Source organism: Macrobrachium nipponense, chromosome 8 (assembly GCF_015104395.2).
Source record: "Macrobrachium nipponense isolate FS-2020 chromosome 8, ASM1510439v2, whole genome shotgun sequence".
In the NCBI taxonomy this organism is placed as follows: Eukaryota; Metazoa; Arthropoda; class Malacostraca; order Decapoda; family Palaemonidae; genus Macrobrachium; species Macrobrachium nipponense.
In genome coordinates, this window is record NC_087203.1 from 2,662,447 (window position 1) to 2,681,427 (window position 18,981).

At 36.0% G+C, this 18,981-nt stretch overlaps 1 protein-coding gene across 1 annotated transcript in view; it reads right to left on the reverse strand.

The window, feature by feature from the left end:
* Positions 1-18,981, reverse strand: part of LOC135223343 (reelin-like) — a 484,942-nt gene that overhangs the window by 453,656 nt on the left and 12,305 nt on the right. Inside the window, 3 exon segments of the mRNA XM_064261806.1 lie at positions 1,501-1,610; positions 14,778-15,099; positions 17,185-17,304. Of these exon segments, the coding sequence (XP_064117876.1) occupies positions 1,501-1,610; positions 14,778-15,099; positions 17,185-17,304 (552 nt within the window).

The window sequence follows — 18,981 nt, forward strand, 5'->3', positions numbered from 1 at the left end:
TCAGGAACATTGTAAAAAATTAGGCAGAAGCAATCTTCCTTGGATCGTTATTTTTTAAAGAGGCCTTTAGCATTAGCAGGAGTAAGCAAAAAGGAAGAACCAAGTGATAAAAAACAAAGTTGTAAGCAAAAAGGAAGAACCAAGGGATAAAAAACAGAAAGTTGAAATAAAGTGGTGATGAAGTGAAATTCTGTAAAAAAAAAAAAAAAAAAAAAAAAAAAAAAAAAAAAAAAAAAAAAAATCTATGTAAATAAAAAAAAAAGTTAAAAATCAAAAAAGAAAAAAAACGGCAGAAATTAAGGATGTTCTAGCCGCTTTTCATAAAGTGCAATCGTTTGTCGTCCTCCTCTCTGCCGCCACTTTCGAAGATAGCCTCACTCGAAAGGTAAGCTTCCACATTTTACGTACAGTATTTCTTGTATACCTTGTACACTAATACACTTTATCTACAGGTTATTTTGCATTTTGTTATTAATTTAGGTATTGAATGGTCCAAATTGTTGTAGTATTTCATTGTTTAAAGGCCACTTTAGCTTATTATGAAATTACTGGGGTGTTTTTGGAGGGCTTGGAACGGATTAGCCATTTTGTTACATGTAAAATGTGGTCCAAGATACGGAAAACCTCATGATACGAAGGGCGCCTCTGAACGGATTAATTTCGTATCTCGAGGTACTACTGTATATATATATATATATATATATATTATATATATATATATATATATATATATATATATATATATATATATATTTATTTACTGACTTTGTCTAATCTGTAAACTCATTCACAAGCAGAGGTTGATTGCTGGATAAATTCTAGAGCGTCTGACACTAGTATTTATGTTAATTTTTTGTTAGGTGAATTGCTGTCTCCTCAAAAACATAGGGTTCTTGATATTCTTGAATATGATCTACGGATGACTGTGACCTCATACAATAAACTTTGCGGTATCTCAATATCATCTGTCGGGTCTTACAGCAATAAGTTTGCGGGATAAAATATTTGAGAGCAGTAACCGGGTAATCAATGAAAGTAACAAGAAATAGGACAGAGCTTCAGTATACCTTAATCAAGGTCCGTGCGTGACAGCCCGGCAGCATTTACGTGTAATAAGCTAGAATACTCTCTCATTGTGCACATATTTCTCTCGATTCGGATCGATACATAAGCAGGAAAAAAGTTCAAATATCAGGGTTTTTTTCATAAAATGTGAAAGAGCCTTATATCTTTAATCAAGTAGTGTCATCACACTTTGATCAAGAATCATTGCGTTGTCACTGTAATTAACCAGAGATCTTGAAAATGCCTCGGATAGCCTTGCCACCGTACAATTTGTTTTGTGAGAAACTAGCATGTCGCATGATGAGTTCGTTTCCGCTTTGCCTTTCGTTAGAATTGCAAATACCAGGAAAAATTATCGTATTTTAGCTGAGACAGTAGACGTTCATAGCTCCAGTGAACAGAAAAAAAGGTTAAATAATAATCAATCTCACTCACATGCAGAGAAGCAGGCATGTTGATATGGCTGCTCTCGGAAAGCGTCTTGGTGAGGGCGTGGATCCCCGTCAGCATGAACCCGTCCAGAGGCACACTGGAGGTCACCAGAACTGAAAACATGAAAAGAGCCTTTAGTAGAAATATAGGCGTTTTGCCCATGCATCCCAAAGTGCGTCCTTGAGAATCAATGATCAAGTAAAGAACAAATAAAAAGGTAAATGGAAACCACGAAATACTGACCTAACGTTTGAAAAATCATTTCTGTCACACTGTTGCGCTGCAAAGTAACCACGACGATTTTGCAGAAAATGCTTATTGTTAGAGATATGCTCCAGAAACCTATCAACTGTAGCGGACAAAAGAAGCAGTCGCTTCTGTCCTATTCAGCAGACTCCATAAGGACTCACGACTGTCTCCAAAGATGTGGTACTAGGATGACTATAATATTAATGATCATCAGCGATGATAAAGAAAAACCAATACTGATCTGATTAGTGAAACGGATGTCATCCGACAAGAAGCTAGATTTATTTAAAATATCACTTCATATTCGCGGAATTTTTTTTCACAATCTTAAAAAAAGGCATTTTACTTTGAGACTGATCATGTCGTTTTATCTGAATCCGAGGTAGTGTTCCTTCAAAAGCAATTTAATCAAGCACTTGAACAGACGCAATAAAAGATCTTTGTCAGTGTGAATAGAGTCCCTCTTTCATTTTAATAGTTTTTAAAGTGACCTTACCGTTTTGATTTTTGGTTATACTGATGTCGTAAGAAAGGCATTTATGATGTATATCACAATTTATCGGTCTGCTTTTACAATTTAATCTACTGATATATATATATATATATATATATATATATATATATATATATATATATATCATATATATATATATATATATAGCTTAAGTAAGGAGTCAGGAGTCAATCCACATTACTAATCATCATTAAAGGGAAGAGGACGCACGCAGATGTACAAGCTGTCTTTATTCCAGCGTTTCGTAATTGCGTCCATTTAATTGCATCACCTGGGCTGTTAAAATGAAAAATAAAATTCCTTGCAAAGGTGTAAAAACCAAAACTAAAAGTCAAGAATTGAAAAAGCTGAAAACTATACTTACAAAATTTTAGAAATATACACAACATTAAAATGAAAGGTAACACAAAATACATTACACAGAAAATTAAAATAGCAGTGAACAGAGTTACAGAACACAAGATTAAGGACCGACCTGGGGGAGTGACAGCGATAAACTAATGTAAACATAAATGAACAATACAAGTCAAGACAAATAAAGAGGGGAGGACGTATGTTGTTTAACGACGGAACAAGTTGTTTAATAAAAAGTGATTCCAGAATAACAAGGTCTTGAGGATTGGTAGTATGGCCTATAATGCAGAGGTCTTTATCATCGATATGTGTCTTACTAATTTCGGACTGATTTCTAATACTGGAATGTTCTGGTTTTGAAATTCTGCAACCAATGTGGAAGCCTACGCCATGATGAGAACCGATACGCACCTTGAGGAGTTTGCTTGTAGGTCTCTGTTTGACATTCAGGGCAAGTATACTTATAAACAACACCAGAAGACATATAAAGTGATAATCGCTCCTTGGATTTATAGAGTGAACCGATGGTGAAACGGTTCTTAGGAATTAAATTAACATCAATGGCATAAAAATGTTCCTGAATAATTTCTATAAACTTTTTGTGAAAGTTGAGGTCACAGTAAATGGAAAGCTCGCGTAAAACTTCCTTTTTGGGACAGTTTAAACTTTTGGTTTGTAATTAAATGTTTGTGTAGAAGTTTACATAATTTCTTTACACCAGCTTTGCAAGAAAAGTCATTATTAAAATAGTTAATCAAAAATAGTATTTCTTAATGGAAAACGCTCTAATTCGACGCAAGGACTAGTGCTGTGAGGAGAAGGGTAGAAACGGAGTTGGATTTAAAATTAGCAAAACATGAGCTCTAAAAGTTGGTACCAAGTCCAGTAAAAGTTTTCTTCCTAAAAATCGTGGTATTAAAACTGTCATATTGTCTGAAAACTAGAACATCCAGGAATGGTAAACTCGTTCACCTCTTTCTCGATAGTAAACGTATGCTCCGGTGTATTGTATTGGCATATTCTACGAAGGGGCCAGCTTCATATTCACTTTTAAAGAGACCGAACGTATCGTCAACAGGTTTGCTTAAAACCTGAAAAGCAGCCTAAACATTGGAGGAAGGAGAGATCCAAAAACCCTTTCATGGTTGAAGGTATGGCCATGGGCAGTCCTCTTGGCCCAATTTTTTCTAACATCTTTATGTGCCATCTAGAGGAACAGTTGCTGGACAACTGTCCCCTCTCTTTTCTGCCGTTATTTTACAAACGATACGTAGACGACACCTTCTTACTTTTTAGAAATAAAGAGCAAGCCGATCAGTTTCTTGAATACGCCAATGTAGCCCATCCCACATTAAGTTCACGATCAATTACGAAGAAAACAATAAACTTGCATTTTTGGATATACTGTGTCCCGTAACGAGCAGGGCTTCTGCACTTCTATTTTTAGAAAACAAACATTTACTGCTTAGATACAAATTTTATAGCAGCTGTCATTTTAATTTCAAACTAAACTCCTTAAGTACTCTCTTCCACAGGGCCTATACTTTATCCTCCACTTGGTCTGGTTTCCACCAAGAAATCTCATTTCTCCAAAAGTATTTTTTAGAAAATTGCTACCCATCCAAGCTTTTTTTTAAACAATTGTATAATTTTCTTAATCGTAAGTTTGTTCCTATAGAATATTCCTACTGTACCCAAGTTGACATTTTACTTCAGTATTCCTTTTATTCATGATAAGTCCTTTTATGTTCAGTTAAATGACCTTATTCACACCAAAGAACCCGTTAACCATTGCTTCTCTTTTTAAACATAAAGACAAACTAAGCTCCTTGATGACTTCCAATGTCGTTTTATTATATACTTACCCCAATTGTAAGGTGGGGAAATATGTGGGGGCTTCTCGTCGCCTACTAAAGGCCGAATTGATTGTCATCGGGGAGTTAGTTACAGAACAGGCAATAAATGAACTAATCCTGAATTTTCTAATGTACGTGATCATGCCGAAAAATGTAAACAACATATTGAATATAAGCATTTTAAAATTCTCTCCAGAGCCACCTCACCTCATCAATTAGCAATAACCGAATCGTTATATATTAAGAAGCTTGTTCCTTCTTTAAACAATCAAACTACCTCCACAACACTGTACCTGTCTTGAGTGTGCCCCTGTCTCTGTTTTTTATGTCATTAGGTCCTTGGTTCCCGTCCTGAAAGGTAGCGGTCTATTTCTTTCATTCTGTCTGTTGCATTTTATTTTTTTTTATTCTTTTTTAAAGTGTAAATATTTTTTAAGTTGTAAATTTCTTAATTCTTAAGTCTTTGTAATATTTTATATATATAATTACGGTTTTCAGCTTTGAAATGAGGCTATGTCCTCGAAACGTCAGCATGTTTAATAAATGGACAAGTTGTATGTTGGTTGATAGCAACGCTTCCCATATCCATATATATATATATATATATATATAATATATATATATAATATATATATATATATATATATATATATATATATGTGTGTGTGTGTGTGTGTGTATATATATATATATATATATATATATATATATATATATATATATATATATATACACACACACACACACACACACACACACACACACGCTCGTCTGTCACTATGGGCGTTTGTCAAAGGTGCCTTTGAAACTGGATATAGTGGTTTTCTGGGCGTGAACAATGGGTGTGAGTTTGTGTGAAAGTGTGAGCCTCTTTCCTACATATTAAGGAAGTGTAGACTTATCATGAAGAGACTGTTATGGGGAGCGAAGAAAGGCAGAGCCGGGATGGCTCTGCCAACGTGATTCTGTTTGGTGAAAGTGAAATTGTGCTGGAATGGGTGAGTGTTATTATATCTGTTTTGGCCAAAGTGTGGCTAGATTGTATTTGAATATTTACTTCAGAGATAACCTGTTTATGTGATCTTCTGATTATGTTCTTGGGCTTATCAGAGTGTTCTCCTGTCTCCTAACAGGTGTTTCTGGTAGAGGGAACTATTTTCTGGAGAAGAGTGGGATTATTCATTGGAGAAATGATGTTGACTAATTACTGTGTAGACTGTTCCGATTTACCAAGGGTTATCTGAGTTATTTGGACTTTGAGTTAACATTCCATTTAATCATTCTGTTAAGAATCTGAGTTATTCAGTTAATACTTTGCTTTCAAATAAATGCATATTTTTGTAATTCACGACTCTGATTTGATGACCTAGATAATGGAGAGAGAGAGAGAGAGAGATCTGTTGCCAGTATCTCGAGAGAGAGGGAGAGAGAGAGAGAGAGAGAAAGTATTGCCAACTACCAGCCGCCTGCTGCTCTGGCCTATCGCTACCAAAATGAATAACGAGATAATTGTTGTCTCGTTATTAGTGGTGGCAGCTGGTGTTTGAATGGTAAAAGCCTTTTGTGAGATTAATAGCAGCTATAAGATGCGTTTTTCAGAGAGTCTGGTTTGCTGGGAATATGTTAGATTTCAGTTGGTAAGTGACAGGGGATGAGAATTATTCATCTGTGGACTCTGGTACTGAGAATAAATTTTTTTTATTATGGGTCAGCATTTTCTGCCCATGGTGAGATACCTCGAGGGTGTTGGTTGATCAGTGAGACTTCTGAGTGCACGTTGCCAAGTGTTTTCTCGCTCGTAATACCGAGTAGTTCAGATATGTGTGTGTATTCGCATGTTTGTAATTGCGCAGATTCCGGGATGGTCTTCTCCATTGACGGCGTAAGTGTTACAGTGTTTTTTTTCGAGGCCTGGTGGTTTTTTTGAGGCCCTGGTGTTTTTTTTAACTTTGTGTTTGAACAATTTTGAAGAGGCAGTTCAGATTACCATATATTTCCCTCAAAGTAGCAGAACATGATAAGTTTTATCTTAGCACATGTTTAGAAGAGACGCATTCGTCTTTGTTTTAATACATACGTGTGTATATGAATGGTTTTCATACATGCAACACTGTGCTTGGGATGCATAGATTTTGCCTCAGCGTAATTTTTACTGAGCGACCAAGGATAGCGCCTAAGAGGGACTTAGTAGGTTAAGGGGAATGTTCTAACCCTGATACATGGGGTACTGGTACAGCTCAGAGGGAGGGTGAAGCTCTTTTTTTTTTTTTTAGTGGGGGGTGAACTTCTTTTTTTTTGTGTGTGTGTCGGGGTAATGGGGGCGAGTTTGGCTTGATAGGACAGTTTCAATGCCGTCATATCAGCTGATAACCACGGGTGATGATATGACATGCCCGTAGGGTTTCTTTTAGAAAGATTTTTGTCTTTCTCTTGAGTGAAGAGAAAATGGAAATGAAATGCATATGAATGTGGTGCAAGTTTTCCTTATGCTTTGGAGAATGCTTTTACGCAATGATAGAGGGCATAATTATAATTGGAGATACAGAGATTATTTTATAATGGAGATTTGTTTGAGATGTGGAGATTACTTTAAAATGGTGGTGATTGGTGATGATTGGTGTTGTACCTAGTGATGTCAATTGGTGATATGCCATTGGTGATGACTGGTGATGATTGGTGTTATACCTGGTGGTGAGTGGTAATTATTTTGGAGTTATGGGGTGTGGCAATCGTGATAAATACTGGGGAATGGCAATATTAATGCCCTTACTGGAGATATTTACGGGAGAATTATTACAGAGAATTATTATCACAGCGGATTATTTTAAGGAGAACTATTATGGAGGATTATTATCATTACTTGAGATATTTTGGGGGGATTCTGTCAGACTTCATGGTAATAATTTTTGGGGAATGTGCCAATGATTTTATGGGTGGTGATGTCAATTTCTGGTGAATTTTGGTGAATTTGATGATACTGATAGTTGGTGATTCTGAATGGGCGAGTACTAATATTTGGTGATACTACTGATACTGGCGAATTCTGATACTGATAATACTGATATTGGTGTTATTTTTTTTTATACTAACATGGGTGTTGTAATGATATTAAGGGTGGTGATGTTTTTTTGTGAAAATGGGAGGAACTAACAACACATTTTTTGTTTTCCTTTTTTTTAATGAGTTCAGCTTGAAGTCACAGATGTTACAGGTGTTACGGGAATAGTTATCAGTGCCATTGAGTTTTTCTTTCCCCTTTTTAGACGTTAGCCATCGCTGACGTAAGTTTTTTTTATCATGGGCGAATTTGAATTTATTTTTCTCTCCAGTTTGTGTAGATTTTTAATATCTCAATTCGTGACTTAGAGTCATTGTTCGGGAATGCATTTATAATTTCAGCTGTTTGATGCTGCAGAGAGATTTATGGGAGAATTTTTGCATTTTTGAATCTCTACATAATGGCACTACATCTTTTTTTTTCTGGATATTTGTGTTCCAGAAATTGTTGGCCTCTTGCACAATTGTGTTTGTTGCAACTTTGCCAGAGATAGGAAACTTGGTTAAGTTTCTAGTGGCCTATGGGGAAGTCTGCTTAGACACTTTGAATTGGAATTTTGTTATAATAAGTTATGGCACACTTATGATTTTTTCTAGAATTTCCTGGGCAATTTTATTTGCCAAGTTTTTGCCTTTCTCAGCAGTTATGCTAAACAGAGTGTAACTTTGAGCTCCATAGAGAGGCTTCTTGGGGTTATTTTACTGGAGAATTGGAGATATAATTGGAGATATAAGGGGAGATATAATATTTTGGCCATTTGATATTTTTTATTTTTTTAGAGATATTCCATAGTTTACGCCTATCGTGGTGAGATCTATGTTTAGTTCAATTATTTTTGCAGCCATTTTTGTTGCAAATAGAAACCTTTATGAAGAGATATGGGGCAATATTTTCGAGTGTATCAGCTAGATGCTTTGAGTGCATTTTTTTGGAGATGGAGTTTCATTTTTGATTATCCTGCTTGGAGTGTAATAATCTTTTTTGGAGTCTTGTTTTATTCCACATGTGATTATTGGTGAGATAGAGGGAATATAGTGATGTGGGGTTATAATAAATGGAGGGAAATATTTTTATCACCGGAGTGGTGTTATTATTAATATGTGGGTGGCATTATTTTTGGTGGTGACTTTTTTTTTTTTGTGGTTATGATTTTTGGAGTTGAATTTCTAGGGTTTTACAAGCCAAGAGAGGGGTTCTGTGGTTCTTTTGGTTTCGTGGCTAATGGGAGGCGAGTGGCATTACTGCATTGTGGTTCTATGGAGATGTTGCATTTTTTATATTCACCAGTGGGTTATTTTTGGCAGCATATAATTGCTGAATTGCTGAATTGTGAGTTTACCGTAGTTTTTATCCCGAATAGGTGATAATTATTTATATGATTTTGGGGCAGTATCATTTGGGAGAGTTATGTCTTTGAGGACAATTTTTGAGTACATTTGTGATTTCCTGGAGATAATTTTTTATGTAATGTGCTGATATAATGTCAGTATACAACTTTTTTTTTAGAATCATGGATTTCCGAAGTTGCAAGTCTGACTAGACATTTCTATACTGCAGTTCGAGCACCTAAAGTGTTCACAGGAGGATTTTTGCTGATAATACTGTGATGAGTCGGTGCTGACTCTTCTTCCTCTAGTGTTGATTACTCATTGTTTTGCACTATTCTGAGAGATGCTGATTTGGGCATTTCACGGAGATGCATCTACGTAAGGGGATTGTTTCCGGCCGTGTCCGATAGATGAAAAAGTTGCGGTGGCAAAATTCCGTAACGATACATATCACATTTATGGGGAGAAGTTAAGTTATGTATATCATGTGTATTGTGTGATGGGGAAAGTTCAGTTATTATTGTTGTTATCCTTTTTTTATTTTTTTTCCTTTTCCTACGAGAGATGTAATTGGGGTTGAGCTTTAAATAGCATTTCTATTTTTGGACGGGAGATATGATTTGTTGGGGTGTGTGAATTGCATAAGTGGGCGTTTTGATATTACGTCTCGTTGAGATTAGTTATATAAGCAGTAAAAGGGTTTTTGCTGTTAGACAGTAAAGAGTTCTTACTGATTTTGTGGGTTACTGAAATATCAGAGCTTGAGAGAACATTTTTCAGTGATAACTTGGGTTGGGTTTGTTACGGGCTCATTACTTTTTTTTTTACTTGTGAGAATTTGTGAGTTTGAAATGTGATGACAGAAGTCCGTAGAGTTTCTGTGAGTCTGAGTTCTGGAGTGTGTGCTGATGTGTGACTTTGGCGAAGTTTTTTTTTTTATATTGTTGGAGAATTTAATGTTTTCTTTGCGGGGTTATGATAATGATTTGTGATTTAGTGATCCTATGGAGTTCCTTCACGAGTTGTAGTTCAGTGGTCATATTAAATGGGGTTAATTGGGGAGACGTTCAGTTAGTATTTTTGGGAATTTTTGAGGTCATTATTTAACAGAAGTATGTCTGGGGTTAATTCTTCTTTAATTGACCGATGACGTGACTGACACACTGAAACACCATAAACATCGTCCCCAACGCTAGCAAGACGCCCACCAACCGTTGCAGAGATGTTGCTGTTGTTTGCCCACATACAAGAGTTTCTACGAGTCTATGGACTTCTACAGCGCTTTTGGACTACGGGAGTCATCAGTTATCTTCCGCAGGGAGATGTTTCGCCTTTCTACAGCGTGTTTCACGTGTCTGTACAGCAGCAGACCAATCACATGCATGGGAGCGTGTGAAAGTTCAAGATGAGGAGACATTTTCCATTGTTATTATAGCCCATATGCAGGAGATAATGTGTGATAGACATTACCTTGTTAACTTCCCTAGAGACTGAGTGTCCGAGCGACAGCTTAGGAATGCTGATATGTCTTTTTCTTGAGGTGGTGTGACATTAAAATCCTTACCTAGGCAGGTCAACGCTCGTCTGTCACTATGGGCGTTTGTCGAAGGTGCCTTTGAAACTGGATATAAGTGGTTTCTGGGCTGTGAACAATGGGTGTGAGTTTGTGTGTAAGTGTGAGCCTCTTTCCTACATATTAAGGAAATATAGACTTATCATTGAAGCGACTGGGGAGGGGTTTACGGGAAGGAATAGAAGGCCAGAGGAGGGATGGCTCTGCCAACGTGTTTCTGTTTGGTGAAAGTGAAATTGTGCTGGAATGGGTGAGTGTTATTATATCTGTTTTGGCCAAAGTGTGGCTAGATTGTATTTGAATATTTACTTCAGAGATAACCTGTTTCTGTGATCTTTTGATTATGTTCTTGGGCTTATCAGAGTGTTCTCCTGTCTCCTAACAGGTGTTTCTGGTAGAGGGAACTATTTTCTGGAGAAGAGTGGGATTATTCATTGGAGAAATGGTGTTGACTAATTACTGTGTAGACTGTTAGATTACCGAGGGTTATCTGAGTATTTTGGACTTTGAATTAACATTCCATTTATTCATTCTGTTAAGAATCTGAGTTATTCATTAATACTTTGCTTTTAAATAAATGCATATTTTTTTGTAAATTCACGACTCTGATTGATGACCTAGATAATGGAGAGAGAGAGGAGAGAGAGAGAGAGAGAGAGAGAGAGAGAGAGAGAGAGAGAGAGAAAGTATTGCCAACTACCAGCTGCCTGCCACTCTGGCCTATCACTACCAACAAGATAATTGTCGTCTTGTTATTATATATATATATATATATATATATATATATATATTATATATATATATATATAGATATCTATATATCTATATATCTATATATATATATAGATATATATATATATATATATATATATATATATATATATATATATATATATATATATATCTATATATATATATATAGATATATAGATATCTATATATATATATATATATATATATATATATATATATATATATATATATATATATATATATAGTATATATATAGATATATATATACATATATATATATATAGATACTATATATATATATATATATATATATATATATCTATATATCTATATATATATATATATATATATATATATATATATATATATATATATATATCTATATCTATATATCTAATATATAGATATATATATATATATATATATATATATATATATATATATATATATATATATATATACTGTACGTCATCGTCATCATCTGAATGATAATAATAATAGAGGCCTAGATTATGTTACTGTTTTGATATTTATATAAAATATTAGATATTTTCAGTGAATTGTATTTTTCCATTGACAGCATCTTGCTGGTTGCAAAACTGCAAGTTGCAACACTGCAAGATAAGGCCTGTCAAATAAATCTGTGGAGGGAATATAAAGCGTCTGTTCCAGTTATCGCAGTAGCTAAATTTATAGAGTATAGGGCCATAAAACCGTGACAAAATAATCATGTACAAATATTCAAGAGGAACATATGCCTTCTTTATCATGTGGAAACGTAGTATTACTGTTTACCTAGTGCTTTATTTTGCATATTTGGGATGTTAATCACGCGAAGAAGTTCCATATATATACATACATATATATATATATATATATATATATATATATATATATATATATATATATATATATATATATACAGAGCAACAAGTCCACAACAATCCTGCAGTCAAATTTTTCCTATTTTTGTACTTAACCTTATCCCGGGATATCCCGGGATGTGCAAAAATATCCCAGGATTATTAAACCTTGAAAATTGTCTGGGATCCACAAACCCTAGACTGGCAACCCTCAACACTTGAAGATTTTACCACTAAGTTTCATTCAGGATTATCCTTCGAGGAGCTATGCAACTTTGCAAACTGCGAGATCTACCTGTTCAGGACCAAATATCTCTCACATTCATCGTTGTGATATTCCATACATGAGCACCTTCTGGATACGTTAGAAGTGGAAGTTCTCCAATATTGCATTTTATGATATTGTATCTTTATATAAATCGTACTTTTGCTAAAAAATAACCTTTTCAAGGATAAGTACTGACTTAGATGCCATATAAATTGTTTCGATTTCTTTCTATTTTCAATCCAGAAATTTATATGTCAATAAAGAAGCATCGCAGTGTCATGATGACATGAGTCCTCTGGAAAAAATCCACAACCCTTCCCTATATTAGTCAACAAAATGAGGATAAGGGAGAGGCTAGTTTTATTTCCACTTCCTTAGAGAAGCTTAGCACTCTATTTCTTGATGTGTATTTCCCTCCTAAGATGCTGAAACGTATCACCATTATGATACCTATAATCTGTAATCTATAAGTAAGGCATGCACAAGGTGCTGAGGAACTGTACAGAGAAGAGGAAAGAGATGCAAGAAGGAGGGTAGGTATGGCTATGGGAAGGGCGGCAGAGCAGTTGACTGAAAGACTAGGAAGAAGAGAAGGAGAAAAAGTTATCTATAAGATTTCAAACTTGAGGAAAAGGCAGAGACAGGATTTTGATAAATTGGGTGTCATCAAGGATAGAGATGGAAATATATTGTATAGGGATGAATACATTAAGAGGATATGGAGAGAGTATTTTGAACAACTGTAAAATACTGACAAGGAGGAAGCACAGATGGGGGAGGGACCAGTAATGGAGATACAAGAGACAGAAGCGAAGAGAGCATTAAATCAAATGAAGAATGGTAAAGCACCAGGTCCATCGGAGTTCCAAATTGAAGTGATCAAATTACTAGTTACAGAGGGGGAGAAATGGATGTTGGATTTATTGAAAGCTATATGGGAAGAGGAAGTCATGCCAAGGGACTGCGAGATAGTCTAATGGTATATATATTACCGCCAGAAGGAGATGTCATGGATTGTGGTAACTCCAGGGGAATTATACTAACAGAACATCAATTGAAAGTTTTAGAGAGGAAACTAGATGAGAGATTAAGAGAGATTGTAAAGATCGGGAAACAGCAGTGTGGATTCATGAGACAAAGGACAGTGGATGCCATCTTCATAGTAGAACAGCTACAGGAAAAGAGGTTGAATTACACCAGGGGTCAGCATTAAGCCCATTTTTGCTGGACATGGATGTGTTGAGTGAAGAGATCAGGAATGAAGAGCCGTGGGAGTTGTTGTGCGCCGATGATCCGGTGATTACTGCTGAAAATGAGGAGGATCTACAGAGAAGAGTGGGAGAGTGTCAGGAGTCTTTAGAGAGGAGTTGATGCATGAAAGAAGAGGCTCAATTATAAAACAGGCGGAAAATTTTAAATACTTAGAATCTACTTTAAGCCAAGAGGGAAGATGTGAGGCTGAAGTTGACAGTAAGATAAAAGCTCCATAGGGGAAGTGGCGAGAGGTAGCTGGAGTAGTATGTGATAAGAAAATGCCAATGAAGCTAAAAGTCAAGATCTATAGCACAGTGATACAACTAGTATTAATGTATGGATAAGAAACATGGACTCTAAGAATAAAAGAGGACATAAAGCTTGAGAGAACAGAGATGAGAGTGCTGAGGTGGATTATGGAACCATTGCTGCTTGAGCGATTGGAAAATGATGAAATAAGAAGAAGGGCAGGCTTAGTAAAGATTATAGAGATGATATGAGATTCACGATTGAGATTGTATGGGCATATGTTGAGGATGGATGACGAGGAGGGAGTGAAGAGGGTTTGGGAGGAACCTGTTAGAGGAAGAAGATCGAGAGGGAGACAGAGAATTAGATGGCAAGTAAAAGAAGACAAGGAGAGAAGAAGTTTGTTGGAGGATGATGCCTCTGATAGAAGGCGGTGGCGAAGGCGCATCAGGTAACCGACCCCTCAATGTAGGGATAACAGTGGAAAGAAGAATATATGACCATTTGCAGCTATCATCCCTCCCCATTTACATGATTGGCAATAGGATTCAATGAGCAAGTCGTTGCAGAGGAAAGCATAGATAATAACTTCATTTCGATTATTACTCTGAGTCCGCGGTAAATGAAGGTTACAGTCATGAAAACTATTTCATACAGTGCCAGAGGTTGGCACAGAATTTGGTATAAGACTGATGTCTCCCATGCAGCAAGGAAAGCTGGTGTCAACTGATAATAGTTTTCTTGGGTAAGAGAGAATCATATAAGGTACTGCATTAATTTCCAACTAAATCATCTTTTAAAAGTTCATGTACTTATCAATTCATGACATCATTTTGGAATGAATATTGCTGACGTCTATTTGTACTTGGTCTAAGTTATGATTTACAAATGTTAAATGTAAAGTTGATATTAGAAATAGTTTTTCATTACTTAAATCAGAAATATATAAAAGTTCTCTAACCTTGATATACAGCATGGGGTTCGTAAAGAGGGGGATTGGTCTCTGCTCCTGACAGTTCAACTTTTATGGTCACTTCAGCTCTCCCGATTCCTGTTGGCTCACCGGGTCTTGGATAGTGACACATGAAGTAGAAAGGTGAGGAAACTGGACCGTAGGAGGTTAATGATAATCCGGCCTCTCCTTCTCCCTCCAAGTCGTCTCCATCTAGACGTCCTGCATCACTCATGGAATTCAGATTCCCACCAGGTAATTTCTCTGCTGTCCTTTGACTCAGGCTGCCTGATTGCAGCTGATCCACAATGTTTACACTGTCTCTTGGTCCCTGAATCGAGTAGAAAAAATATAATTTTTAGGTCGCATTCGACGAATCATTTTGTAGATGGAATATCTAGCATCAATAAACAAAAAATATTACTATAGAATACCACATATAAAGAATCCACCCCTTCACGCTCATTACTTAACTTTTCAAACATAATCCGATTGCTCAAGGATTAAAGCATTCCTACAAGAGTATTGATCAAATAGAGGAAACGCATGATTATTGTGGAAGAATGAATGAAATTTAATTATATAAATAAATGAAATTTAGTTAGATAAATAAACTATATGGTTGTAGTTCTAAATTGCTGTGAAAGTTCTGGCAATTTCCACATAAAAGAAAAGACATCAGACTAAATATTCTTCTCAAGTCTCTTCACCTTCCTTACCAGCTGATCAGTTGCATCACTTGAACAAATATTTTTTTCGTTTTCTAACACTGAAAACATTTTGATGATTACTCAAAAGGCTTTGCCTGCAAGCTAGTAAGTGTAATGGTTGCTGGGAGTAGCGCGACCCTTTAGCCAGAACAATGATATACTACGCTTTCAAGTTTTGTGGAAACATGAAGAGCCATGCTATCATCAAGCTATGTTCAAGCTATAGAATAGTACATGTATAAAGCAATCGTGTCATTATACAAGCATTGACGGCCTTAGAGGTTCCAGTGTCTAGAAATACCAATAAACCATATCAAGACAGAGGATGACTAGTGGAGTTTTTTTAACACCATGAGCGAGAGAATGTGGATACCTTAAATCGTAGAGAAACCTCTACCATGTCAATCAATATTTTACCCGTGTTAGATCATGAAGACAGTATTTCCTCTGATCTGTGTGGTGTGAAAATCACCAAATGGCTGTGAAACGGGTGTTTCCCATCCCTCCCATACTCTTTGTGTGTGTGTGTGTGTGTGTGTGTGTGTGTGTGTGTAACAAAATGCGATGAACAAAAAAAAGAAGTATATGATAGTGTAGAAAGCTGAATGTTAGTAAAACCAATGGGAAAGGGGAGGGTGCTCAGGACTGGAAGGTATAAAAGTGATGTGATCTCATCTGGTTTTGAAGGAAGGCTTGAGGGCGGGTGAAATAAACAACTGTGTTTATGTAAGGAAAGATACTGGAACACTGAGTAAAAGTTATGATTGCGTTCTAAGCCATCCATGAATGAGAAGGGTAAGAGGAAAGTTTTTAGTAGTCTGAATCTTTGTCTCACTGCTTGTGCTTGGTGATTTGAAAGCACAGGTAGGTAGGTGGCAGAGAAAGAGATGATATACTTGGCATGTACAGCAAGCCAGGAATGAGTGAGAATGGATGAGTTCATGGAAATGTACTTTGAGGGGCTTGGATGTTGAGACCACAGGGTGTTCAAAGAACATTCACAAGTATACTTTGATAATAAAGTTGGTTAAACAATGTGTTAGTGCAGATTAGGTAGCCGAGTGGGTTGCTAGATTTAATTAAGAAATATGGTTTGGCTGGATGACTCTACGGAGCATTACCTTTGTATTAAGATTGAAAAATATATCTTTATGTTATATGACATTACCTTTCTGCAGACATGACGATTTTTTAACTGATAAGCACATATACTTATCGGGTTTGTTATCAATCATTCTTGATTAAGAAGAGTGGTATGGTGCTGGTTTGTATAGCAAGTCTTCGTGACTTAAAAAGCTCATTTGGATACCGTATTAGACTCTCTCTCTCTCTCTCTCTCTCTCTCTCTCTCAAGCAGTTCAGTGACAGGTAAGATCAAATTTTGGAGGCGAGTTAACTTCTAGTGACCCTGACTAGTTTAGGTAGGAAGAGAAAAAACGTTCGAGTGAGATATTACAGAAAAATATTACCATTTCATTATCCTTTTAAGAGGTTTTACAGTTACTGGTAGTTTTTATTATTACAGTCGCAGCACTTTTTACCTTTCAGTCACTGTAGTTTTTATCTTAAGTAACAGCACTTTTCATTCTTATCAGAACAAGCATTATTCTTGTAGTCATGGTATGATTCCATGAAGAAAGAAATGTGATCTGAACATATATTCCGTAAAAGAGAAACAACACATTGGATAATCGTGCATAACTCACTGTCTGCTCAGATTCATCTTGTGGTGGTGTAAGAGATTTTTCAGCAGTCAACGTCTCACCGTCTTGCAATCCTTGAGATCCTATAATTAACCAGAACAGCAGAAGTCCTGGCAATAATTTCTGAAAGAAAATGTTATGTCAGAAAGCATAATACATGATTTTTTGTAATATTTCTTTTCTTTTACTTCTTAACCGAGAAGTTAAGTTGCAATCTGAGGGTGTGGAACTTTCAAGATAAAATCCAAAGAACTGCAGATTACTTATTTCTGCCAAGACTCATGACAAAGAATAAAACAGTACATTAATAATTTCTCTCTTTTATGACCTCTGACCTTAAAAGGTCAAACACGATAAATTTAATTGTTATCAAGTTACTGTTATAATCGATCAGTGTGATAAGATAAGGGTACTATAGAGCTGTAGCATTTCAGATGCAAAATCCTGACTCTGACGTTTAGATTTGAACAATTGACAGATTTCTCTCAGATATTAATTCTCTCAAGGTGATCAACAATAGACTGCCTCATCTCATCAAATACTGTTCATCTGGTCTTGAAACCTGTGAAGAAAATTCTGTCTCACCCTGATAGCAGCTCTTGCATTATTTTTCCCACATATTTAGTTTTAAACTATATAGGAAACCCACGAATAACTTGTCATATATACATTTTTACTCTAACCATTCTAAACAAATTAAGATGTCAACATTCTCCAGTATGTACCTCAGAGCCCTTAGAATTTGAAGTGCGGAATTTTTAGATGGATTTAAAATTATTGATAAAATAGAAGATTCATTATGTTACCCTCCATATTTTTTGGAACTTTGTAAAAATAAAGAAAAAGACGTATTACAATCCAACGTGTATTAACAAGGACTTTAAGAATACTCTCTGTGTACTATCTCATCCTAACTTCATTCCCGCTGTGCAATATTTTAAAAACTGTTGATATAAACTTAGTACTTAAATATAATATTTTGAGGAATAAACTAATCAAGAATAGACCTCCAAATTCAAACAATATTGTATAGTGTTCCTTGCAGAGAATGTAATAAGATCTATGCTGGGCAGACCTCTAAGGAGCTAAAAGTAAGATGCTCTCAGCACATATATGCCATTTCAAGAGGATTAACTAACAATTGCATTGCGCGTCATTGACTTAAGACAGGCCATGCTATTAAGTGGGATAATTCCCCGATAATATGTATGGTCAAAGATCACCGAAAAAGGAATCTGTTGCAGTTCATCTTTATCGAAAGCACGTCAACAAGGAATTTAAATTGCCACCCAGGATTATACATTGATCCTCTTTCCTTATCTCTTTTGCTTAAAGAACACGCCACCCAGATTAATAAACTGTAATCCTCTTTCTGATTTTTGACAATGTAGAATATAATATGAAAGTATTTGTTCTAAGTCCCTGTTTCACTTACCTTTCTACCGTGGATTTAAGGATATTCTCAAGTACGTGTTCCTTCGTGCTACTTTGGAGATATATTGTTCAGGATTTTAAGCCAGAACCAAGGAAAGTTAAGACCTCTTTATAACAAGACTCATTCATCCTTGCCTATATGCAAGTTGCCCCTGTGAACTGAAAGCCTCCATTCTCCCGAAAAACCCTCTTTGTTCCCATTGGCTGTCCTGGATTTACTTCTCCACAGGGAACCTTGGATGAGGGGCGGAGCCTACCCAGGCGAGATTTTAAAAGAAAGGGGCCACAGCAGCTCTCTCTCAGAACTTCTCAGAACCTCCTGAGAACCTCTCCGAACTACTCAGAAGCAGGATTTCCTCAGATTTT